This window comes from Leptosomus discolor, chromosome 1 (assembly GCF_034619465.1).
Source record: "Leptosomus discolor isolate bLepDis1 chromosome 1, bLepDis1.hap2, whole genome shotgun sequence".
Taxonomy (NCBI): domain Eukaryota; kingdom Metazoa; phylum Chordata; class Aves; order Leptosomiformes; family Leptosomidae; genus Leptosomus; species Leptosomus discolor.
This window is the reverse complement of record NC_141391.1, coordinates 46,266,297-46,293,470: the sequence shown is the minus strand read 5'-3', so window position 1 is coordinate 46,293,470 and position 27,174 is coordinate 46,266,297. Positions and strand designations below refer to the sequence as shown.

The following is a 27,174-nucleotide window of genomic DNA, read 5'->3' as shown; positions in this document are numbered from 1 at the left end:
CTAGATGTCATTGTTTTACAGAGGAAACAAAGAAGCCCGGACTCAGATCTTGACAAGCTTACAAAGACAGGGGTTAAAACGTAACTTCTTTAAGTATTTACCCCTTTGAAAGTTACTGGGATAGCATTTCTGACAATAGGTGTTTCCTCTCAAGTCAACAGGTGCAAGAAAACATGCTTAATATGTTAAAATACATATAAATTAGCACGCCAAAGCTCCTCTTTAAAAGCACACAATGACTCTAAGTAAGGCTGTTCAACATTTCTAACATTTCCCAAAACACCTTCCACGCCAGCAGCCCCGCTGGCCCAGCGCACATGGACACCCAGGTACACCTATGTGCAACCCTCTTCCCCACGCCTTAGCATGTGCTGCACCGCCGTGGTTTTGTGTGACGATACAGAAACATGGGTATTTATGTCAAGTGCTATGTGCTGTCGGACACTCGTGTTTAAAAATAAGAGAGAAGAAAATGACTGTAATTTCAGGTTACTCTCCATCCCGAACTCTTTTAGGACAGGAAGGAGAAGATTGCCTTTAACTCAGACTGCCTCAGAGCAAGCGCTACAGAAGTAATTTACAAGATGGCAAGAAATTATAACCCTTAGTGACACGGGGGTGGCCATAGCAGCCTTTAATTTGGATTTCGGGGAGTGGGGAGTTTGCGACGCTGCAAAGGCAAATCTCTGCAAGCTTTCACGGTACCTTCTAAAAATAGCAGCCCGCAGCTGCTGACAAAGAAACGAAGTTTGGGAGCCGCGTCCCCAGAGTTCCTGCCCGACGACGGGGTAGCCCCACGGCAGCGCCCTCCCTCCTCGGCCGTGCGGGGGGTGCGGCGAGACCCCGGAGCGGCGCGGGGGAACCGGGGCGGCCCAGCCGCCCCGCGGGGAGGGCACCGGGGGGTGACACCCGAAACGACCAGCAGACGCCTCACCTCTACCCATCGCCGAGCTTCGGCGAACGCCGCCTGGCAGTCGCACTCCACGTCCTCTCTCCCCTCCATGGCCGGCAGAGCGAATGAAGGAGCAAGCGAGAGGGGCAGCGGCGAGCAGCCGGTCTTACGGCGAGGTGGGGGCGCGAGGAGCGGCCGCTGTCATTCAGCTGCCTCCTTTTAACGCTCCCCGCGCCGTCTCCTCCCCCTTCGCCTCCTCCACGCAGAGCTCCCCCTCCCGGGAGTTCGCTGGCGCTCAGCGACCGCAAGAATTTGAAGGAGCCGCTGGCTTTAAAGCAACGCCGCCCGCCACGGGGACGGCGCAACCGGACGCCCGGGAGGGGCTGCACCCCCCGCGGCAGCGGCTCCTCCGTCCCGCCGGGTCGCGGCGCCCCTCGCCCGCCCTTCCTCCCGGTGGAGGCCGCCCCCGGCGGCTCCCGCCCCGCCGCATACCAGGAATAGCTGGGGACAATCGCACCTTTCAGGGCCGGCCACCGCCGCTCCGGCCCCCGCCACCTGCCGCCCCGCACACCGCCCCCGCCCGGCCGGGACTGCCCTGCGGGCTGCCGCCGCCTGCCTCCCTCCCTCCCCCGGCGGGGCAGCGGGAGCCCCGGCCCTGGGCCCACTCTTCACCCTCGCGCGCGCGGGTCTTCCCTTGCAGCCGTCGGCAGCGCCGCGATCCGGGGAGGGGGGAAACGGCTCCACGCTCTTCTACAACGTTGTCCCGTTTGGGGACGAAGTTAGGAGCCTTTCCTACTGCTTTGGAAGACACGAGAGATCCACACTTTGTTCTGAACGCCTTCCACCCCCCCCCCGCAAATGACCGAAACAGAGATGCTGGAGCCGCGCAGCTCAGCCCCCATGCTTCCCTCCTGCCCTCAGCGCGGTTTGCCTCAATTCTGGGTTTGCTCTCAGTATCCCCCACTGGCGCCCGCTGCTTTATTTCACTGGTGTCTGCGTCCCCGATACACTGCAACAGATTCTTCGTGACTTCTCTGCTCCCCACGCTACCCTGTGCTCAGGCTTGGCGCTACAGCCGGGTCTGGGGAAGGCCGCTCTCAGCCCGACTCTTCCTGAGCCCGGGCTCGGCTCTGGCCCCTGCGGTAGCCACGAACATTGGGTGAGTGGAGACTACGCTGTGCCATAGCCAAGCTTCTTCCACCCTGACCTCGGCACTCGAGCTGGAGCCGGGAGGGAGCAGCTGTGCTGACTAAACACAGCAAAACCTCTTTCTTCCAGTACAGGAGTAGACACATGCTACCCCAAAATGTTAATGAAATATCAGGGAAAAGAGCCATTTTCTGGAACATTCATGCACAGCATTAGGATATTTTTTAAAAAAGGTACTTTATTTTATTTTAACATTGTATTTAAGATGATCTTTTACTTCTTGAACTTTTAATAGCATTTTTCTTTCTGTATCTTCTCTCAGTTGCTGCACACAGCTTTTGCTTTTATGGCCCATGGCAGAACATACGTAATTTTTTAAGGACTACTGAGAAAAGATAACTTAAAATTTGTACTAGAAACAAATGAGTTTGTCCTAAGATGTTTACTTGGAGCACATCTCATTTCTGCTAGGTAAACAACTGTCTTAGAATAGAAAAGAAGTTCAACATTCCTGCAGTATGTGGAAATCAAGTGTAGCTGGTGGTACACACAGGAAGGAAACCCCAGTGACTCTGGCTGAACTAAGTTCCTCAGGAGAAATCTGGCATTTATTATAGTTACAAATGCATAGAAATGATGCAGTTAGCTCCTCACAGTGGTATGATTTGAGATGTCTATGCTATAGATCCAGTGATGAATGAAACAATAATCAAAGGTCTAATTTTGAAATTTTTTCCTACTCCTTTTTCCTGCTCCAAGCCAGAACAGCCGCAAGACCAAATACAAATGAAGAATCTGCGTTTTTCTCGAGTGGGAAGCCTGAACATCAGAAAACAACCCTCTCATCTCACTATTTAACATTCAGGACTAAAAAGGTTAGAAAACTTCTAAATAAAGCATGTACGTGCTGCTGGCTGACATCAGTTTGCGTTAGCTGTTATTACTAAACATTTCTCTGGAGAACTGCTGCAGCATTTCCCACATTTTTAAGGTCTGCCTTTTCACTTTAAATAAAAATAAGTAACAGAAGTTAACTATGAATAGTATAAAAGTTTAAATTTACTTGAGAATTAAATTCTATGAAGCAGGGTTCAAAAGAGGTCATGTTTAAAAAACAGTTTCCAAGTTCTCACTTCTGGTTGTTTTATTTCACTTAATGGCAAATCAAAACACTTTTCTTACAAGTCAAGTGTTTAATGTTTTAGATCAAATAATTTGAGTAATTTGATTAAGTCCTCGTTTTAGTAACGGACCACAGCAATTTAGAAGTCGAAGTTAGTAAGTAAAAAAGGTTCCAACATGCAAATTTCTTCCTCAAAGTGAATTTTATATCAACTGTCACAGGTAATTTATCGACGTAAGCCTGAACAACCAAAACAGTTCAATACTCCTTTGCGCTAACAGGGTAAGTCACTAGACTCCTAGATCAGAGAAAGATTACATACACCAGGTGTGACTGCTAGTTGTTGGTGTCAAAAGTAGCAAACATAATATTGTTCTACTTGGCAAAAAAACCCCAAACAAACCCTTTCAATGTGTGTGCTCCTAGGGATAAGCCAAGCAACAGTTTACGTCATAATCTTTCCAAAGAGAGTTCTACAAATATTTGATACAATAATATTTTCTACCAAGGCAGGCTTCTTCCCTTAAGGAAAGACCGTATTTATTTTCAAAATATGGGCACTTAAGTGTGTTTATTTTCTAAAACCTACATTTCAATGACAGAAAACACTTCTTTCTCCTTCTTTCCTTAAGTGAATCATGCAGCTGTGATTGAAAGGAATTAAAATTATTAATTATTGGTTATTAAAGTCTACAATTTCTCAACAAAATGCTTTTAATAACATGGGAAAACTTACACCAATATACTTAAAAGAGCTTGAACAATCCTGAGTGCTTAATAGCATAGCAGCTCCGCTCAGCTAAAATTAACATCAGTGCTGAGCGTGCATCATCTCTTCACTCCCATGTGCACCCTTTCCATAAGGTGATGCATACAGCGGGCCCAGACTGCAGGAGCTGGGGAGGGATTTCCCGGCAGTCACTAGCGCTGTGTGCCTGTGGCCAAACCACGCTCCATACAAAAGTGGCAAGGCTCTGGCAGGGCTGCACACGTTAGGAAATACAGAGTTTTTTCCCATGGAGCTGGAGCTAATAAGCACAGATTGTACAGGTGAGGCAACATCTGCATGGACAGCGCAGAGCCAAAAGCACCGTGTGGTCTGCAGGGCCCTTCAGCCCCTGGTCAGGGCCCTCCTGGACTACCCAAGACAGCCAAGTGTTCGTACCTCACTCCTTGTATCCAAGTTACACAGGTTCTGTCAATGCCAAAGATATTCCAGCATCTTGTAGATCCCTTTACTTCCTATGGTCCTCATGATGGTCGCCAATGCCTGTGCCAAAGCACAGTCTTAGAAGCAGGGGAAGGCCGTTGCACTGTACACGTTAGGCAAGAGAGCGTTTCTGCAGTGGTGTCTTTCAAAATTTCAATCTAGCAAGGGACTGTGCAGTGTGCAGATACAGTTCAGCATAAAAAGTGGTGCATTGCTCTTCCTTTGTCATCTCTAACTTTTGAGAACCTTTTCAAAAGCAACTTTCACTAAAAATTACCATCTTATATATTAATAAACCAGAAATTAACACAAAGTAAAACACAACAGAAGGAAACCTTACCCTGCAGGACAACTGATTTGAAGACTACATACATAAGACTGGGTAAAACTATTATATTGCCAAAATATAAAAAAGAATTTTTATATTTATGAGTTTTTACTTAATCAAGATGTATTTTATCAGTGCGACCATGAAAAATACCCAAGTTTACTATTCTAACCTTGATTTCCTTTGTCATGAATTCACTTAATCTGTCCTCATACTCAATTACACCTCCAGTTCCGAAGCAATTTTGCAATAAATAATTGCACAAAACCAGAGCTCCTCTATTTTATTACCTAAACCCACCAAAATCTTCTGAACATTGAAGAGCATATATGGTGTGACTATTTCCCCAAAGCAGACAACTGATGTGGCTAGTTTAACAGCTTTGAACTGTACTTCCTCTCTTTCCTCACCCTCCTCTCTACCCTAAAAGCACCTTACCTCTATTAACTATGGCTTACTTTAAATGTAATCCTCAAGAGTCACCTTTAGCATAAAGTATGCAATATCCCAATTAAATTGTGCCAACTTTTATTTGATTTTTCTGATATTAGCAGGAAGACAATGCAGCTCCTTTGGTTAATAAAGCCTTTGATTTTTATTTAAAACCAAGTTTCAGGGCTTAACTAATGAGTGTGGTAACATAAAGCAAGTCTTAACGATACTGGATTTTATTGGGGTGAAAAAGTGCTCAAAAATAGAAGCTCATTAGTGTTGTTCTTCCTCCTCACTTTTGCAACCAGCTCGGTTATAGGAAACAGATTCTTATTGTTAGTCGACTCTCCAGGTGACACGGTTTAGACAGGCACTCCAACTTCTTCTTTAGAGTGCAAAAGATGTTCTTAAGTGATAAGACAGACTCCCAGGCCTCTTTCTTTTCTATAAAGAAGGAAAACTCTGCCAGATTGCTTCTGGCCTAACCCCGTTTTTTTTTTTCCTGCAATGACAATTGATAGAGAATGAAAGCACCCTCTGGGACACGGACGGTTCGGTTTCCTTTGGTAGTGGTCTTGACTGGAAGCAAACCTGAATTATTTCATTTCAAAGTAGCAAATAAGGAATATTTTTTCTGGAATGTCAAAAACATGCACATTAACCAAAACTAACCTTCACAAGAATCTTAAAGCATAAGATTGCTTGGCCAAAAAATACCCCAAAACCCCAAACAAAACAAACCTTCCAAGTGTATTCAAGTGTAGAAATTGGTCAACAGTACCTTAAGATCCAGTGGGTGGGAGGGATGGCACAGGGGAAGGTGTCACATAGCGTGCAGTAATGCCACCTGACAAACTTATAAAAGATATTCCTAAAGGGAAAAAAAGTATATGACCGGCATGGCTATCTTAAAATCTATACTCTGTTCCTGTTCTTGTTACACAAAACGTAATTACAACAATCATTACTTTATTTCAGTCAGGTGAGATACTTCACGTTGCCATATTCGCCTCTGTGTGTGCCCTCCACAGTTCTACCATTTGAACTAGCATTAGTCACTAGTGTGGCTTTTCTGGGGCAAAAATCCATGTTGTTCTTCTACACATACAAATAGCAAACACTGGTTTAACTACAGTTTTTTGACAATTTATTAACATTATTAGGCTTGAGAAACAAAATGAAGTTTTATTCAAAATGTAAAGATTAAGGTAATTTTAAAATGTTAATGCTCACCAACAGTAAGAAGAAATAGTCCTTTTTCTGCCTTTTTTCTTCCATATATTTATTTATAAATAATGCACTGAAAAAAATGCCTTTGTCTTTTGAGTCATCTGCAAAAGTTCTTAAAAGTCTTGCATCATTATAATTAAAAGATGGAGATTGCCTTGTATTTCAAGTTTTTATCCATTAACATACCACATAGTCCACTCAAAATTTTATCTGTGAATGGTACAAATGATAATCCAGCTCTGAACTAGCTCATCATTATTATGATGAAATACCATAGACAGTAATTCCCAAAATTGTTAAGGAGGTGGAAGAGGAAAAAGCCACCACATAGAAGTCTTGCACAAAATGCATGCGTGTATATAAATACCCAAAGTTGCTTTAGGAACAAGCAGCAAGGTATAGCAAGGACAAATGCAAGTTTATTCCACGTACGTTACAATTAATCAACATGTTAAGGAAGTATCAAAATTTGTACTATTAACATATGGCAACAGTTTTATTGTTACAATACATTGCAATAGATTCGCCCCACTGGAAAAGGCTTTTAAGCTGCAGACAGTGCAATTGCATTAAATCTTAATTCTTCTGGGTCACGTTCCATGAATTTCTTGCAAACTTCTATTGCATCCTAGGGAAAAAAGTAAAACAAACAAACAAACAAACAAAACCCACTATAAATCATACTTACTTATTGAAAAAACCCCACACTGAAATACAAAGTTATGCTTTATACAAACTATGCTCAAAATGGATTTTTCTGTAAAGTATTACTAAACAGTGTGACAAATCTACATAAACTGTATTTCTGATCTGAGTTGTCACCAATTCAAGATTATTTACAGTGCTCATATGGGCAGCATAAGTTTTACGCAGAACCTTAGCAACAATGATTTTTGTGACTGAATATTTGTGCAACAGATGTGTTGCTTGTCTGACTTTCTAAATGCATCTCTGAAGTTGCCTTTGCTAGTACTGTTGTATTCAGAAATTATTCCTTTGTCTCAAGATGAATCTAAGCTGTGTGGGGTAAGTGAAAGATAGGAAGTAATTCCTTCATCTAGCTTTAGGGTGCAATCTGGAGAACACATGTTATTAGTAAAAAAGAAAAAATCCACATATGAAAAAAGGAAGGCTTTATCCACATTCTCCCCTTGCCCAAACAAGCACAAACTGTATGCAAACATGACAGATATTAGTCTATCCTACTAAATAATAAAAGGTTTTGTTTGGTTTTTGTTTCTCTGGGTTCTTCCTTTGTAATGCTAATCCAGTCTGGACACCAAAAAAGTCAGGTCTGTGCATTGCCTTCTCTCAACTTCAACTTCGCATCATTCTGTGGGGATGACAGTTTATCCTCCCAATTCAGTGTATTCCCTTCCAATTAATTTCTCAACTAAATAGCTCCTGACACAAAGAAGCACCCAAAAGAAGCCACAAAACTGAAGAAGAGTGATTATTAGCAAGTGTCAGAAAGGAAAGCAACTTCCATCTAGCATGGCACCTACCAAACTGTATCTAAACCAAAGGAAAAAGAATGAAAAATTATTTCAAGCTGATGATTTCATCTCACATACAACTGGAAAGGAGCAGGGGTATATGGAACTCAGCACAAAAGAAAAGTCAGTCTGATCTTCTGTTACGGTCACCCCTTCTGACATTTCTTGTTATGATGTTATACTCTGTCATCCAGAGTCACAACATAAGCGTTCTGAAATACCTGTTTTAAAACTCTGTAATCCTAATTCTGTATCACCATTCCACGTGCTCTATTCCTCATCCAACCATAAACATAGCAAAACTTTTGTATAAATATTTTTATAAATATTTTTTATAAATTTTGTATAAATACAGCAAGAATTCTGTGTAACGCCACTTAAGAAGGTTTTCTATTCCTACCTCTAAAAAAGAATCGTCACTAGTTTCCCCATGGTTTATTGGAAATGGCTTCCGCCCATCTGTTGAAACACAAAGCAGGATTGAACAACACATTTATAAAATTAGAAAAGCTTCATTTTTCCAGTTAAAACTATTTGAACGGATTTTTTGCTCTTCACTTAAAAAAATGCTACCTTATTTTTCATAAAAGAATCACGTGTGCAGCTAACTATTCTCTGGTCTGTTACATTAAAAAAAAATCCAATCAAAACAATGAAATACTCTAATATTTTCTTTGAAAACTTTAAGGCTATAAGTTGCAATTGTTTTAGTGCTAGTGTAGTACTTCAGTTTTTCAAGTAGAGAAGAACAATTTCAGCTACACTTAATGGACTTATCCCAGCAGGCAGCTGTACATCTGTAGTCTTTGACAGCTGTGATCAAGGACTCCATGACAGAACAGAATACCAAACCGACCAGTTTGAAGAGTCCGGCATAACTGAAATGTTATTCTCATTTAAAATAAATAAGCAAACCAACTCAGTAGCTTCATGTATTAAGTACTTTCACAGCATTTAAAAATTGTTGCTATAGTTAATTATTTTTTCTCCCATTTGCAATATAATAATGCTATCGTTCTCAGCATTTTAAAAATAATTTGATTCATAGAAATATGTTTCAGGTTACTTGTGAAGAGCCAACAGTATGAAAACATATGTGAGGATATCCTAAATATTTGCCAGACTAAATTCCCTTTTGGCTCTGTGCTCCCTTTTAAAGACTTTTCCCTCCCCAAAGATTCCATCAAAGCTAACAATACTTCCAAACTACATTTTCCATAACTAAAAATAGATTCTATGTTAGAAAACTTTTGGATGTATATGAACAAGAGGTTTTTCATTATTTTAACGACCACGACTGAAGATACAACAATGCAAAACCCTCAGAACGTGCCAGGGAAACAGAACTGAATGCCCTGTACTGTTGCAAGCTAAGTTTGATTTGATTTTTTTTTTTTTTTAACATACATCTTGGCAGAACAGCATTTTAATTTCATCTGCTTATAAATAACGTGTTTTCTATGGCAAAAACATCATAAGCATTTAACATCCATGTGCTTTCTTAGCATTTTCTGCCTGCCAGAGCCCACATGCTGGCCACAGTGACTGAAGCCAGTGTATCAATTGAAAAACCTTCTCCCATTTTCCTACTTTTAAGTATTTTTTGCTTTCTTCTGCTGGTACAGAGAGAAGTTATTTTAAGAACAAAAGAAATTGTAGTATTGGCATTCCACTACACAGTGGAGCTAAATGCCTCTTTTTTTCTCTTCTAAATTTCAGCAAAAAATTCAAGTGGGTTCATCATATTTGTGGAAAATAGCTAAATATGGGAATCATAGTCTGTAGTGTGCTTTTTAGGCAGAGCAAATTAATGCACAATGAAGAGGTAACATGGAGATAGTAGCACACAACTAAAAGAAGAGCGAGCCATCCATCACGTCATGAAAATTAGAGTCATAAAATATTTATATTGCATCCTATAGTAGTTGCCTTACTATTTGATCTAGTTCACTGACAAAATACAGCATCATAAAAATACAGAAATGTGTGCCAATTGTTTACGACTCACCACTGATAATACCCCTTAGATCACCTTAATATTAACATAACCACTTCTTATATACCGCTTATGCCACAGGTGATGATTACTTGCTACATGTTAACGGCATTGCTTAATTACATGTTGATTTTCAAAGATGAAATTGTTCTCACCATAAAATACTGCAAAAATTATGTTAGGAAAGACCAGTGACTTGCAGTTTCTAAATCCTGATCTACTTGCTAGTTTTCTGAAGACCCTGCAGCAAAACCTAGTTGCCCGGCAACACATTTAAGATTGGAGTCATTAGAGAATATCTGAGCAAAACTCAGTGCTCCGCAGTCTGAAGAGGGGAAAAAAATAGCTGTAATTCAGAAAACAGAGACTACTGTTTTACAGTTAACTGTCTAGTGACAACCGAGTTACAGAATATTAGTTATCTGCTAGTATCCTGACTACATAATTTCAGTTTCAACTGTATCACGCCATTTAATAATATAGCTAACAATTCTGAAGTGGCAGACAGTTCATTTATTAATTCCACAAGCAATTCAGGGACATAAGTATAACAGTACTTTCCTCTCTGCAACTTTGAGTGTTCATCAACTCTTTCTTGCTTCCTGTCCTTGCAAATCATGAAGGAAGTTTAGAGGCTGTCTAGTATTCTGTATCATTTTATCTTAACAGGAAGGAGTTAAAGGAAGGAGAATCCAAAAAAACAATGGGAAAAAGGCTGCGATTGTTTGACAGAACCCCCCCAGACCCTATGATGCAGCTGAAAAGAACCTAAGCCCTACATTACATCTCTCTCAAATTTTGATAGTTAACATTACTTCTTCTATTTGTTTCAAACAAACGGAGAGAGCGGATAAAACGTGTTCTTACCCAATTCATAGAGATGACCACCTACATTAACTAATGCAATAAAGTGAAGATCTACTTTTTCATCTATACTTGGTGCCTGCAAGACAAAACAAAACAAAATTGTGTTCACTAAAACTCTTAACACAATGTGATTAATGAGAATATATCATCATAATATGCAAAACACCAGGCCAAGAGAAAGCACAAGTGAGAAGCACATTCTGGATCTACACAGAATGGCAGAAATCACACTGCAGAACATTTCAGAATACAAAGAAGCTCTCTGGAATGCACAGATCAGTAAGAATCCTTTCAGTAAAGTAACTGGAAGTACTTCCAATTCTAGCTCTGCATAAAAGCTTTATTTTTCATTACTGAATTAGAAGTAGTATCAGCTCAAATACATTAACATTAAAAATAGATATTAAAATAATAAATAGCAACTCCTTCACTAACCCATCTCCCATAATAAAGCGATGCAGGGCTGAACTCTGAACCTGTACTATTTTAAAACCGAAAATATTTGCTTAGCCAAAATAATTTTTTCCTCGTAAGCCATGTATAGTACAGTTAACCTGTTCCCTCTTCACAGGCAGTCAAAAGAAACAGTTCAGACATCTTAGGTGTGGAGGAAGGAAAATAACCAGAGGTGCCTAGGTTGAAATTTAAAAGTGGCATCATACCCAGAAAGGACTGAAATGCAGTGACAGCATCAAGTGACACGACATTAAAAAATGGTTACAGTTGGTAAAGATCTATTTAGCTCAGTACTGTGTTGCCAACTACAACCACCAAAAGCTTTTTTCAGAAGAAAACAGGACAGGCACAGCATGGTACTCTGCCAGCACACATTCCCAGCATCCATTAAGCAGTAGGTTTTGAACTTCTGAGCCAGAAGGTGCATCACCACTGTTGCGTTCAATAGCATCTCATGGTCTTATTTCCTCAGCAATCTGTCCAGTCCACATTTAAGCCTTGATCTACAATTTAAGAAGATACTGTTTGAAGGAATGTGAAAAAGCACCTCCATTTTCTTAAATTATCAAGAGTCTGATTTCTGTGAAAATATATTTCATGCAATTTTCTTCCATCTTGTAATTACTGTTAGCCTTATGTGAATTTCTTGAAGCACCCCAAAAATCTGTGAATTTGCCAGAAACAGATTAGAGTGTAAACTGAGTAGCAGAAACTAGTTGCATCATGTTTTCAAGACTGGGTTCTAAGTTTCCTTCCTTCTGATGGTCATTAGAAAAGACTTCAAAAGATGATCTAAATTGAAGAAATGTAGCAAACAACCAGACAATAAAGCATAGGACAAGAAGTCACCACAAGTCCTTCAATACAGCCAAGAACGCATTACAGAGGAACTGCCGACAGCTGACAGAAATTCTATGTAGCAAGCTCAAAAACAAAATAGAGAAAAACAAAACAAAAAACCCCTCACACGACGTCCCCTCACACTCCTTTGAGATTCATCTCCATGACCAGTTAAAGTGTGAAAGGTATAAATACCCTGTTTCATCTGTTTCAGAGGGCCTAAAAGGGAGAAAGAGCATTCCTCCTACTGAAGATGAGGCAGCTATCAAAGGGATGAGAGGACCTTTCCACCAGAACTCCAAGGAGTCTTTTCCCCCTATGGCATAAGTGAATTGCCTTTGAGAATTGTTTTACAGAAGGCCAATTAGAGCCAGGGCTTAGAAAAACAAGAGCCTCAAGAGTCTGACTACCACAGTTGTAACCTTCCAAGGATCACAGGTTTCCATAATTCCTGAAAACCACACAAGACAGAGGCTGACAACCAATGGCACCTTGTTGTTATTTCCATTGATCAACCAACTTTTTACGGGCCTCTAAACTGTGGTGCTACGAAAGCGTGCAGGCAGGCAAAGCTAAGGGTCCTTGCCGAATCCCACGTTGCCTCACAATTCCCTTTGTAGGCATATGACTTCACGGCTGTTCACTTACCAATTAAATCTATCAAATAGGAAATCTAGACTTAAGGAATTTCACGGTTAGGGGAAAGACCACTGCCAGTTAGTCTCACCTGAGGAAGGAAATGGTTTAGCATTTAAAAGCTTGCATCTGAACACACGCTACCTGGCTCAAATTGACATTAACTAGAAGAGCTCAAAGTATCACTATTTCAGAGGACTTTGAGATGTTCAGGATTTGGTTTTCATCACATTTAGAACAAAATACAGTTGCCCCTTTGACCATTTTGAGGGCTGTGTTCTTTGCCAGCTTCTAATAAACACTTTTGCTACAGAGATACAAACTTGGCATGCTTGGAATGCTGAGCCTATATACAGCTAGTAGATGAATAGGGAAGCCATCAAAAAAAAAAACCATGATCAACTTTTCACAGAGTTTACATGGAGACAGACTCCTATAGAATCCCGCTGAGTTTTTGTACATGCCTAATCTAAATAACGTGCTTTCATTGTGGTATTGCAACAACCCGTGAGAAATGTTGTCTTTTTACATTTTTAATTCCCTAACCTCAGAGTGAGAACAAAAGTGCCATGCCATTATTAAAGTTTCTACCACATGTTCTAATGTGGACAGTCTCCTTCACTTGTGACTTCTTTTCATCTATCTTAGAAGTAAATTTACTACAAAGTAGATTATTAGATTTCTTGAAAAATTAGGATTTCAATCATTTTTGGCAGACAATTATTTGCATAATCATAAGCACAGAGAAACAATAAGGTCTGACTAGTCAAGATGACCTCAAACTTTATATTATAAAAATCTGTTGCTTATGACTTAGGCAAACAAGTAACTGGATTAAAATTTCCTAATATGATGAATCTGATTCAAAATCCCCCCCCCCCCCCCCCCCCCCGGGACAAAAAAGGGCACCATTGCATATATGTGCATGCACATGCACAGACAGACACACGAACACAAAGCAGCCTACTCCGGCCAATTTCTACTTCACTGGGAAGTTCCAGAAATTCTAACACTTGAACCAGAAGTATTTAAATTTCAAAGGAATGGAAAAAAGAGGGAAAGTCAGCTTCAGGGAGATGTCTTTTGTGGTCTCCTTGAAAAGCTACACCTTTGGCCAAGTTTTCAGCTTCTAATAAACAGTCAGTGCAAATGCTTAAAAGAACAAGAGAACATAGCTTTAAGAATCTCCCTGCATGTTCATCAATAGATACAGAACAATTACAGAGGATTTTCTTTTGATTACTTTTCTTGTCAGAGACCACAGTAACATGAACATCAGTCAAGTGCTGGGATGACCCATTCCTTTAGATTTTTTCACTTAGAAGCCCACTCAATATGCAAAAGGAGAGCGCAGACTTGAATGGCCACGTATGAACCCCAAGGAAGGAGAAAGACACAGGAGTCTAAATAAGATGATTGTCTAATCAGGATTTGGAACTAACCATTTTTCAAGTCTTCTGAAGAGCTATAGCACACAGTGAAAAAAATTTGTATTTCTTTCTCATCCAGGAAAAACAGAAAGAGAACAAATACCAGCATCTTGGGTTGCTTACCGAAGCTTATGTTATGGTTTCAACCTTAGTATAAGAAATAAGTTTTGGTAGTATGTGTTAGTGGACATCACTTTTCCAATTTATCTCTTCAAACAAACAAACAAAAACCCTGAAAAATAATGACCAGTAGCCTTGAAACAGATTTGAAGAAGAAAAATGCAAAAAGGTGAGTGCTCAAAGTGGTGGTTCTGAGAACATGTCAGCTGTAATTTGTCCTCAAGGTATTGAGATAATGCTCAATAATAATAATATAGCGTATCTTCATGAATACCCAGTCTCATATGCAAAAGTGACAGCCAAGGTTGTCATGCCCCCCAATTCTGGATACCACATTAAAATCACCTAAGTGACCAAGTCCCAGATTTTCAGAGGATTTGACGGCTTTCTCTGCTGACATGGACATTCAAATTAAATAATAAATAATTGCTGACTGCTGTGAGAAGCGAATTTTAATTGACTTGTCTCAGGTCAACACCCATCTGTTCGCGTGATCGAAGCAGCACTTCCACATTTCCTCCTCTATTCTTCACTAGCAGATTTCCAATCAGTAGTTTTTAAAATAGCAGTTCCCAAAGTTTTTACTATACAAATTATAACCCTTTCTAGTCACTTTTTTTGTACTGAGAAATTCCTTGATTTTACCTCTCACCACTGCATGCTGCCCTCTCCTCATGAACTACAACAGTCTTCTTTCTTCTTGTTCAACTAATGCTCAGAAACTCAGTGGTACACCCCTTTATCACCGTTTGCCCAATCATATCAGCTTGTCTAATAAAGTCTATTTCATCACCTACACAGGTAATCTTGCTACTGCACTTCGACCATTACCCCAATCTAAAAGTCAGTATTCAATTTTCATGCATTTGAAATCTTTTGATCTTCGATGTTGCTAATTTACAACAAAACTGTTCATCAAATTTGATGTGCAAATGTTTTTTTTTTCCCTAAATTCCATTTCTGGGACAAACACACAATTGGGAAAAGAATATTTTTGTCTTGCTGTCATGGATATACTGAACAAGTCCACACCACATCCTGCTTAAAATTTATTTATGAAAGACTACATTATAAAACCAGGTTCAATGTCACATGACATATTTCAGGCAACTTCTTCCAATGAAATCTTGTGTTTTTATTATTTCCTTACACTTGCTCTAGAGAGAAGTGAGTGAACCAAGAAGTCTCAGAAACCAGTTTTTAGAATGCTTTGCATTACAGGTAGTGACTGGGAAAGAAAAGCCACCACTTGTGTTCAGTCAAGAAATTGGAATCAAGAGCCTGTCAGGTTCTGGAAGAAAAGCGGTAAAGACTGATAAGGAAAACACAATTTTGCAGAACCTTAAGCAATAAAAAGTTTCAGATGCATCCAATTGAAAGATCATGACAAAAGTAACTGAAGTCTAAGAGAAGGAAAAACCTTACAGGGTTAACTATACAATTTCAGTCACAAGGAGTTACAAGAAGCCAAAGAAAAACATGTTCGAAAACGAAGTTTACACAACTTAAGTATAGTTTGGATTCAATAAATTTTTAAGTAAAGGGGTTAAAAAGTGATGTGATTGCTATTGGGTAGATTAGACATCTGTAATTTCCATTTTGAAGCATGGAACATGCTTGGGCAGATGTACTGTGTAGGCCTGGGAAAGGCATTTGTATCCTAGTTAAAATACTGCAATTAAACAAAGACCACTGGAATGATGATCACAAGTTTCAGCAAGATTATTTCTGGCTCATTCTCACAGAACAGTGACTTCTCTATTCATGCTCAATACTGCAGTGAGTTTACGGTATCCAAAATGCTCTGGAGTTTCACAGAGGAACATACATAGCTTAATTTAGGTCAAAGTATCCCTTGTCCAGAATAATGAAAAAGAATTTCTGTAAGAAAGGTGCTGAGGGATTGTCCTGATTGCTAACCCAAGAATGGACAAGAAGTTCCTTTGCTAAGCATTGGCTTATATATTTTTCTACCATGCTGTCATGGTATACAAGCTGTCTCAGGCTTATTAGCTCTATGTCCCCAAATATTGCTAGAATAAGTGAGTGTCAGGTGAGGTACAATTCCAAGATGCTGGACAGTAGCATCTGATTTTGAATGGGAGGATGTCAAGCAAGAAGGTCAAATTCAGAGATGTGCACTATCGATGACCATAGTATCTGGATACAGCATGTCTATACGAACACAAGTCTGCTTTTAGATCCATAAACAAGAGAGATTATTCAGCAGTACGCTGCTCTACATAGGTATTGCTTGTTGTTGGTTTTTTGTTCATTTGTTTGAATATTTAAGAACGGGAACTTTAGCTGACACAGAAAGTAAATGGGAGAAAACAAAGAGCATGTTTTCCAACTTCAGAAGTGTAGGAAAGAAAAAGGAATTAGGAGATTAGCTTGATATATAAGAGGCAGCAAAATGATCCTAAGGCAAGCAGAGACATTAAACCAAAAGAACAGATGAGCTGGAAGAATAAGGGATTGAAGAAAAAAAAAAAAAAATCAACATTACTAATGAAGCATGTAGTTACCTATAGTTTCACTATTTGCCACATCTACTGCAATTTATTAGGTTTGCAAAGAACATTTCAGGACAGTAATTTTTTTTTCTTCTATTATATGTTCTTAACTCATCTGGAGACCTACTCTAAAAAGTTGTATTGGGTCTGGCTGAAACGGAGTTAATTTTCCCCACAGCAACTCTCCTAGTGCTGTGCTTTGTAGTGGTAGCTAGAAAGGTGTTGATAACACACCCGTGTTTTGGCTACTCCTGAGCAGGGCTCGAACAGCATCAAGGCTCTCTCCAACCCTGCCCTGCCTCACTCAGTAGGCTGGGGGAGGGCAAGATCTTGGGAAGTGACAAAGCCAGGACAGCTGACCCAAACTGACCAAAGGGATATTCCATACCATATGATGTCTGCTCAGCAATAAAAGCTAAGAGAAAGGAGGAGGAAGGGGGAGCATTAGTTATCATGACATTTGTCTTCTGGAGCAACTGCTATGTGTACTGAAGCCCTGCTTCCTCGAATGTGGCTGGACATCGCCTGCTGATGTGAAGTAGAGAATAAATCTTTTGGTTTCCTTTGCTTCCGCATGCAGCCTTTGCTTTTGCGTTATTAAACTGCCTTTATCTTGACCCACAAGTTTTCTTCCATCTTAATTTCTCTCCCTTCCCTGTCCTGCTAAGGGAAATGACAGAGTGGCCTGGTGGGCACCTGGTGTCCAGCCAAGGTCAACCCACCACAAAAAAAAAAAAAAAAAAAAAAAAAATCAACGAAGTAGGGAAAGTGGTTTTATCACAGTCTCCCATCATTAAGACTTTTGCTCTTAATTTTGAAACTATCTATTTTCTGTCTGTCAATGTTTAAGTAGTAAAAATGTACTTAGAACTACAAGAAAGTTCATCTATTTTAAATAGATGAATATACTGGATATCCCCCCTCCCCACCTTAAATTTAAGTACATAGATATCTTAATAAAAACAATACTAGAACATTTCCATATAACACTGAGACCAATTTAGCCTCTTTGTACATCTAGCAGAATGGTCAGAGTTGTACTAATAATACTTGTTGATAGGAATTGACAGGACAAAACTTGAAGGACAAGGTACTATTTATTATCAAGGCAAATGAGACAGTCTTAATACACAAAATGCTGTCTTTTTTTTTTGTATTAAACTAATTTACATATAGCTTGTGTGTTCTTGTATCATCTTGAAGAGGTATGTTATAGAGAAGTGTAAAGGCAAGTACATTTTAGTTAACAGTAAATATCAGATTATATTGTATTCAGTGATAAATCTTTGCATATAGGATTTACAATTTTAATCTGTCAGATGGAGACAGTCAGGATCTCAGGGGACTTAACAAGTAATATTTTAAAACTATTTTTAGTGACAAGCTTCTGTTTCGCCAGATACAACTGTATTGAAGGCCACTTATTTTTTGAATTATTTTGGTTTTGAACATTTTCAAAGCAAATGCTCACTGCTAATGGATGAGTTCTTTTTAGAAATATTCTGAAGTAAACAAAACTCTCCACTTGCCAACAGAGGTATTCTAGTATAATCACAACAGATTATGCTATAATGTCCATCCTTGGATAAGTCATGGTTTATTTAGCATTGAAGTAAACCCATGGTCAATTCACAATTTTGTTCTAGGCAGGCATGCTCAAGCTCAAGTCTTCCTCAATAAGTCTTTTGTTAACAACAAGCTTATATAGGTCAAATTCATACAGGATCCTAGTTTCAAATTACAGAAATATGACATAGAATTTTCCAAGTTTTGCTAAACAAACAAAAAAGTCCCCAAGGAAAATGTCAGAGGTTTGCCAATGTTAATGGCATAAATATTAAATGGGGGGAAGAAGCATGAGTTGGAGAGAACTTAACTGTGCTAAACTCCATGCTTCCTCAAATCCCAAGGTATTTAACTATCTCCAAATGATAACATCAAGAATGGTCCATAGTTCTGAAGCTTACAAGAGAGCTAGATACTTAATAATAGCAATTACTGTTCACATAAAGAGAAAGGTGTCTGGGAAAAGTTCTCATCTTGAGATACTTGTCAGGATAAAAATATAAAAGCTATAAAGAAATGGAAGCATTTGGACACTAATTTTTAATAGCAATAAAACATTAAGAAGGATTTCCACATCTGGAAAGACAGACCTCTATGAAAAGGGAAATTATTTGGACCACGGTCAAAACAGTTATTTCACCTCAGTAAAAAAAATCCATATACCTCAAATAAGAATTTCTAGTAACACAGGTGAACTGTGGTCATTGCCAAAGAATGACAAAAACAATATCACTGTCCCAGTTTTGCATTTAAGACCATTCACTTCTACATATCAAGGGTTTTTTTCGTGCGTACTAAAAGTGGGATCGCTCCTTGAAAGCGGGATGAAATACCACTAAACCACTTTTTCAGTTTAGTGTTTCTGATGGTGGTCATAGAAAATATTGGCTATTCTATGCATGTAATTTTTTTTCTAAATTTTCAAGATATATTTGTGCCCTGTAAGTGAAGAAGGAAAAAAAAGTGTAACTATGGTATTTCATGACCTTTTTTTGATTAGAATGTCTTCAACTTCAACTAGAATGTAAGTCTACGAACTGGATAAAGAAACTGATGTCAATGAGAAAGTAATCCAGCCCCTTGGGATTACAGGAAACATTTTGACTTTACTGAAATACTCAGGGACCATTAAGCAAGACTTAGAATGAAAGAAAAGGAGACTAGGTTTAGGATATCAGAACATAAACCAGGTCTCAAACACAGAAGAAACAATATCATGTGACAAAGAATTAGAAGCCCCTTGGTTTAGCACATCCAAATGAAAGATCATGAAGATGAGGTGAAAAGAAGAGGCTGGATGTAAAGCCTATGGTGAAAAAAAATAAGCCACTTCATGAAGGACAAACTTCATCTATGCTTTGAAAATGATTTGGCACGTGTATTGAATCAAAAATACCCGGACAGCAAAGCATGGAGTGATGTACTTATGCTGTCCGACATGGGGGAAAGAAAAAAAAAAAAAAAGGAAGAAAGCAATCCTAAGAATGGTTGAGAAAAGACCCCAACAAAAAATGATGCCTTGAAGACTGAAGTTACATGGCAGAAGGCCAGTTGTGTCAGAGTAAGAAAAGACTGAAGATGGACTACACTTACAACAGAATGAAGCCCAACAGATGGAAGGCGTATCAAGGGCCGCCAACGACGAAGACGGATTGACGGACTGGTAGCCTTTGCAGGACCTACATGATTACGTTTGGCCCAGGAGAGGGATGCAGAGTGACACAATGGTGAAGCCTTCGTTCTGCTGTGGCTAACCTGAGGCTGCGATGAGGATGGTGGTGAAGACAGCGAGGACGATGACGACTACATAAACATTAAAAAAGAACATACTTAGCCCACTTAAACTTGAAGTAACATACCTAAAAAGGCAACTGCAAAGATGTCCACTAATTATTATACTGTCCTTTAACTGATCAAGTCACACAGATAATAATCAAGAATGTGTGGAATTTGAATGAGAAGACAAAAGAACAATGAAAATAAGCAAAGACATGGTCCAAATCTGAAGTTTATCACCAGATAAGCTAGAGGTTATTCACACCCAGTGAACTTCATAATACGAACACAAGTTAACTGATTCATTCAAGAGACAGATTGTTGGAAAGTGAGAAGGGAGGGGATTTAAGTATCATCTCATGGAAAGAATAGTTGAGAACAGAGAGCGATCAGTTTTGTCTATAGCTACAAAAACTGTAAGCAACAGTTCTTTGGTAATTTGGGAAAGCTAGCTTGTGCTACTCTGGGATTTAAAATTAATCAAGTAACTGCTGTAATAGCACCCAGAGTTTCTTTACTGTTCCATGTCTAACATAAAAGGAAAGCAAAGGAAAAGGGAAGCTTACCGTGGTGAGGTATGCAACTTCCTAAGTTTTTCACCTATTCTTCTAAAATAGCAGGCCAGTGGCAGTACTGCCATTAACACTCAGGATCCCTTTAGTATCCGTGGAAGCAGTAGGACTATGTTAAACCATTCAAATTGTTACTATTAGAAGAAAGACCACAGAAGTATTAAAAATGACTCTCAGCTGCAACTGACAAAGTTACAGTAAATATATTAGGAGCAGAAAGGACCATTGTGATGATTTAGTTTTGATCTTCTGTCCCACACAGGCCACAGGACCAATCAAGTTCAAATTTTCGTTGGATCAGAACACACTCACAAAACAAAAACAAACATTCAAGCTTAGCAATTTTTTTTACTACTGAAATAAATCAGAACAACCCAAAATTTCAATCAATCCTGTCTATAGCTACAGAGACAGTAACATATTCATACAGTTTACTGAATACATTAGTGCTAAATGAACAGGCAACGTTTCTAGTCCTGCTTAGTGATGATATGAACACGGAACAACAGATTAGTTCATCTGGCCATGATGTCAAACCAGGCGCTCACCTTCAGCTTATCATCCACCATTACTTCTTCCTCTCAGCCCATATAAAAATCCCCAATGTCATCTTCAGTCTTTCAGAGAAGCCCTCACCTTCTGTCAGGAGATAAAGTTTATCTTTTGTGCTAATTGCACAGTTTTCATTTGGCCTCAGAAAAATACTGTTTTGAAGCTAATCTAAAGGGCAATCCAGATTGTCCTGTGTTGATGTCTTGTGCTTTACTATCTCTTGATCTTTTTATACTGCCTGTAGGTTTTGGGCTGTATTTTTATGTTGTCTTCCATGTCACCGATAGAAGTTGTTTAACAGTACAGGTCTTACAACCAATCCCTGCAGAGCCCCACTAGCAAACATACTTATTCATCAGTGATACCCCACTTATCTGCACTGAGACCTGACAGCTACTTGTGAATCCATTAAAGCTATGCAAGCAGAATAGAAACTGCACTTCCTTAAGGTAGGTTCCACATATGCATTCAATGGAATTATTTTAGTAGACTTCAAAAACTGAGCATTAGATAGCTTCTCTGAAGAAAATTATTTTCACTTTTTCAAATCAATGTACAAGTGCCAGTCAAAACCATTTACTGTCTATTCTTTTTGAAGCAAATAATCTTGTTTCCGGTTCAATTCCATTTTTTCCCTTTTCCTATCAAGAGTGTGACAATGAATTGTTTCTTTCTGCTCCTGTATTGCTGACCTTAAAGAACAAAGACAGGAATAGGAATTCTTCGTGAAGAGCAAGCATCAAGAAACTGTAAAGGTCAGAGATAAGCTCGAGCACTATCAAGTCTCATAACCTGTCCAGAGAATAGTTTTCCACAGGTTGTTTTTTTTTTTTTCAATTATCTTCTGATTTTCAAGCATTCTGATCCATCCCTAAATCTCAGCAGCTCCACATAAGAGGACAAAACCAGACAACCTCCAGCTCAAAAATGTAACTATATGAAGAAAGAGGAATTTAGTAATGGCAATATTCTACGAGTCAGAGAAGCTTACAAGAGTTTAATGGCTATTATAGTTTATCTGTACTACTAGGGCTTGTTTTTTTTTTCAAATTCTTCACTTGAAGAACTGATTTAAAATCAGACATTTTACATTTAGGTAACATATCACATGGGTTTAAAAACCATTTATTCTTGGCTTGCCTAAAAAAATTCCAGAAGGTGAGTGATGAAACACTGCTCCTAGAAGTCCTCAAAGTCCACAGACCTCCTTATGGAGGGAGAAGCCTTGATGGAGGGAGATCAGAATCTGCTGTGGGGCAGAAGTTTAAGAGCTTTGATGACTAGACAGTTCATGGTAAGACACACTACATTATGTTTTACAATTTTGTAAGCTGCTGCTTTCAAAACAGACAAGATTGTTAGTTTTCCTGGAATCTGCAATATAGTAACTGGTTACTTAGAGACAGTTAAAAAAATGAAACTGAAAAACTTGTTGAGAAGAGGAATTTACTTCCTCTCCATTGAAAATACACTGTTGCATTTGTAAGAGTGAAATTTTGTCAGACAGTATATAGGAATTCTGGAAAAACAAAGTTAATACTGGATTGTGTCTAATTAACAAGGCTGCAATAGCCATAAAATCCCATGCATTGCTTTAATAAGAAGCACAAATTAAGCTATGTCAACTGAAGCTGTTTGCAACTGAATATTAAAAAAATAAAATAGAATTACATGTCAATATTAATATGAAATTAATGTTAAATACACATGTCCAAATAAAGGATACAAAGCTTTACATTTCACATTTAATTCAAAATGTGGGAGACAAGTCATAACTTGAGACAGTATTCAAACAAGACTAACAGCTAGAAACTGCAGAGAAGAGAGAATTAGACTAACTTCACAAGATCAAAAGATCACAGGAGCATATTTCTGTGCTGAAAATGGTAGCAGGTCAAATATCTGAAGTGGTAAAACAAAACCCTTGAAATAAAATTGAACGTTGTTGTCATATAAACCAGTAAGCACATTAAGTTTACGGTTTGTAATGCAAAAAACACACTATAAGCAAGTTAAAAGCTTCATGGAATAGGTCCAAAAAACATTCAAGCAATTATCATCTGCCCCAATCCAAAATTCATTCCTATATATAGCTGTCATTAAAGCCCAGAGCCATTTAAATCTACAAGCTAAAGGAAACACCTATGAAGTTCAACAGGCACCAAGAGCTGTGCTTTTGCACATACATAAAAATGCTGAAGTTTGATAGTCCTGAGTAGCTCATGACTTGGCTCACATCCAAACCTGTCAGGTTCTAGAGACAGGGATCTGTCCGCTCATCTCGTCTGGAGAACGCAATCAAGCAAAATATCTCAGTCCATGTTTAATGCGTTGAAGACCTGACAGGACAAAGCAGCATCTGGTATTGCGTGACCATTTCTTTCTAAGAAGAAATATTTATTACTGATTAACTTGCTAGTGGTTACAAAAATTCATCTATCTGGAAGCTTGAGTTCAAGGCATCCTCTCAGTTCAAGCCCATGCCACCTTCCTCTAAGGAAGCTTCCCTGTCTATCAGCTGACAAACTATGCTAGGACTGGGGCTTTCTTCTTTCCTCCATTTTGAGGTTGTGTCACTGTGTAGAAAGAAACGCTAGTTGCACTGGGACAGAGACCAAATAAGCTTTCACTGCATACCAACATCACTGAAAACTTGGGAAACAGAAGGAGATACAATTCTTTTAGTCCTGATCTTTGTTGCATATGCACAACCCTGGGATCAGAGGCCCTGCCACATGTTCTGCTTCTACTCAGTTGAGTCGGTTCATGAGCCTGCAATAACTCCTCCCAACAAAGTGTTTGTGGCCTTGTTATACAGTTCCCATACAGTAAGCCCTGTAGTAGAGATGAGGAAAGATTGAAGTGACAATAAAAAGTGAAACTTTTCCAGCCAAATGGGCAATATAAGAGTTGTTACAGCTTTAAGAGTATATTCAGAGAGGGTGTGCTTAATATCTATCATTTTCCACCACCACATTTTGAGGCCTTTTTCGTTTTGCTTAAGTAATTGCTCATTATTGAATTATGTTTTAAAGGGTCTGTATTACAGTTCAGACTGTAATAGTGTTTTTCTTCCTTAGAAGTCATTATCCTTAGTGCATCTTTTACATGCAAATTAAATCTATGCATCACACTGAAAAAAATCCTCTTCCTCCTCCTTCCTTCACAAGTGTTTTTAATCTTTTAACAGCATTTCAAGCCTGTTTTGGTAGTGGCTGTGAAATCTTGAGAGACACTAAGTTCGTTCAAGCTTTTATAAAAAGATAAGCAGCCAGACAGCGAAGAGGAGCCTGACAAAGGAAGTATTCCACAGAGGCAGAAGCTGTTTTCTTGAGCTCATCTCCAACAGTACACCACAGAATTCACACAAACGAGAGACATTATGAATACTTCAACTGCAAGAAAAGCCTTGTTCCCAACTAGAACTTCCTTACATGCAACAAAAGCTTGCACAACATGCAAATTCTTAGCAAGTTAAGGTTCACAATCTCCACTCCTCACAGACCTACTTGTTTTGTCAACACTACAATTATTAGCATTAATATCTATTGAAACTGTGAATACAGTTTTTAAACTGAATGGTGCTACATCTGCTAGCTGATCAATTCCTGAACAGTAATTTTAATTAGTGTTTCTGCAGCTGGTAAAAAGAAAATCTTTACAGTATTCTCCATTCACAGTTTAATCCATGATTAAGAATGGACAGTATCCCAAGAGTTTTACTTTGCTAGACATCTGGGTAGAGACAGAGCTTAAAGAAAAGTGGTGAGACCACAGCACCCAAAAAAATCTTTCCAAAATTAGTGATAATTTATCTCTCTCTGAAGACCTAAATTTAAGTTCTATGGCCTATGTTAGGCAAAAGTCAAGCTAGATTATCACAATGGCGACTTCTGTGATCAAAAATTAGTGGAATTACATAAAAGAAAATTCCAAAGGTTAAGGAGCTCTGCAAAACCTAAATTAACTAGATTTTTTCAAATAGTTTTTCCTCCACAAGATTTTTTTTTCTTAAATAAATTGAATAGCATTGTTGCACACCCAATTACCATATTTTTAGAGTGCTTCCTTGAGCAAAGTCAGTTGATGAAACATGAATTCTCTGAGCAGTTTTAGCCTACTGTCTAGCTTCAGCTATATTCGTAAAATGTTGGCAGTCATAAGGATTATAAGTTCTTATCATTTTTTTCCCCCAAATTAGTGGTTGGATAAAGAGGAAAAAAAAAACCCACACACAAATCAGTTTCTCTTCTGCCCAAGGGAAAGTGGTTGAGTGTGAACTCCACCATCACCTGTCATGATCAGCCTGCTAAAATGCCAGTGAGCAAACACATGGCTAAATCCTGCTGCTTACTGTCTCTCACACGGATAATGCAAGAACAGCACTGGGAGCATTATGGATTGGAGAGATGCAAAAAAAAAAACAAAACCCAAAACAACAAAACTTATGGCAGTTGGTTGGTAGAGATGTTGGATGCAAAACTGTAGAAACATTTTGTTACTTTCATTTGTTATTTATTTCTTATATACTTGTTATTTAAATTCACGGGCTGCTTTATGGGTGCGAATATCCTCTATAGTTATGTTTCATCCTAGGAATCCAAGTTCCTTCTTACAGATTCTACAGTTAAGCATAAGACCCAGAATAACAATTCAGAGCAATACTGTATTAATATCTCATTAGTTATTTGCTCAGTAAAGTACAGAAATCAGATTGATATATATCTCAAACACTGACACGTTAAATAACAGGGCAATGCAATGAGTCAAAGACTAACCAAGCATAATTTCCGAAACACTGCACGTGATTCTAGTAAGCTCATTTTTACACTTTTACTGCATAGGCTGTAAAAGAGAAAAAGCTATATCTAACATTTTTAAGCAACTCCATCGCCTTTACAGGAGAGATTACATGCTTGTTCTATAATGCTAAGCTAAACAAAAATCATCTTAGAAACAGTTATAGAATTGATTTTATATGCTCCCAAGATGCAAATGTTTCTTTACAAGACTACGGATTATTCAGAAGAAACACTGAGGAATATGGTCTATTTAAGAAAAAAATCCCACCATATGTTCTTGGCAGGAGCAAAAGGGAAGCTCCTTTATGTTTCTTCTCTAACAATAAATTGGAATGCCCCAGGGAACCAGAGATCTTTGAAAGTTCAAGTTTTATAGCAGCTGAGAACAGAGTGCATTGACTCTACTTAGTTCTTGCCAATGTTAACGACTGTTACTGTGATCAAAGTCTAACTTAGCGCATTCCAAGCAAGATTATAGTTCTCAAGGCACACTAAACAAGTTTACAGACTACAGTTTGCAGTTATGGTTTGAGTTAAGGAAGAAATCAAGCTGTGGTAGCTTTTTTAGTGGCTGCCAACTTCAATCCATGTTAAAAATACTCCTGATCAAACTTGTGAACAAAAAGTCTATCCAAGTAAACATACTGATGTGCACAAGTATTTCATTGTTTTGTGAACATCTGAGACCAGTTCTTACTCATGACTTTTATACTGAAAGAGTCAAACACCAGTTTTGATTCTCAAAGGCTAACTTTTCCACCATCAGTACTTTTGATAGAGATCTAATGAGGTGCAAGAATGTTGTTTCATTCGAAGTGGCAGCTCAGATGCAGCACCTCAGTCTACTCAGTTCTGAGCCTCATTTAGCCCAACATATAATTCTAGTAGCCAAAGCTGTCAGTTGGTAAATAGATATATGAAGTGTACTAAAAAATAAAAACAACACAAACAAGAGGAATTACAGAACCAAAGGCAGTATTTTCTGTGCTCCCTGAAACAGTTGATAGATTTTATATTCCAGTTCTGTTTTCTTCTCTCTTCCATAACAACTAGTAACTGAAACACTGTAGGTTAAACATCATTTAGTTGGACTTTCTCAATAGCCTCTACGGAAGAGGAAAGAAAAAAAAAGAGGAATTTGAGTGCTGCTAATTTTCTCTTAAGAATTTAGGCCATGAACAAAAT

General features: G+C 38.7%; 2 protein-coding genes across 4 annotated transcripts in view; both read right to left on the bottom strand.

Moving 5' to 3' along the window:
• LMO7 (LIM domain 7) overlaps positions 1-1,003 on the bottom strand; it is a 134,603-nt gene extending 133,600 nt beyond the window's left edge. For all 3 annotated transcript variants that reach the window (XM_086482005.1, XM_086482004.1, XM_086482006.1), the window contains exon 1: positions 935-1,003. In XM_086482005.1, coding sequence (XP_086338131.1) covers positions 935-1,003 — 69 coding nt within the window. The remainder of the gene's footprint in view (positions 1-934) is intronic.
• A 5,760-nt stretch (positions 1,004-6,763) lies between these two features.
• Positions 6,764-27,174, bottom strand: part of UCHL3 (ubiquitin C-terminal hydrolase L3) — a 48,276-nt gene continuing 27,865 nt past the window's right edge. The window contains exons 7-9 of the mRNA XM_086482003.1: positions 10,724-10,799; positions 8,261-8,319; positions 6,764-6,992 (exon numbers count right to left, since the gene is read on the bottom strand). Of these exons, the coding sequence (XP_086338129.1) occupies positions 6,909-6,992; positions 8,261-8,319; positions 10,724-10,799 (219 nt within the window). The 3' untranslated portion in view covers positions 6,764-6,908. The remainder of the gene's footprint in view (positions 6,993-8,260; positions 8,320-10,723; positions 10,800-27,174) is intronic.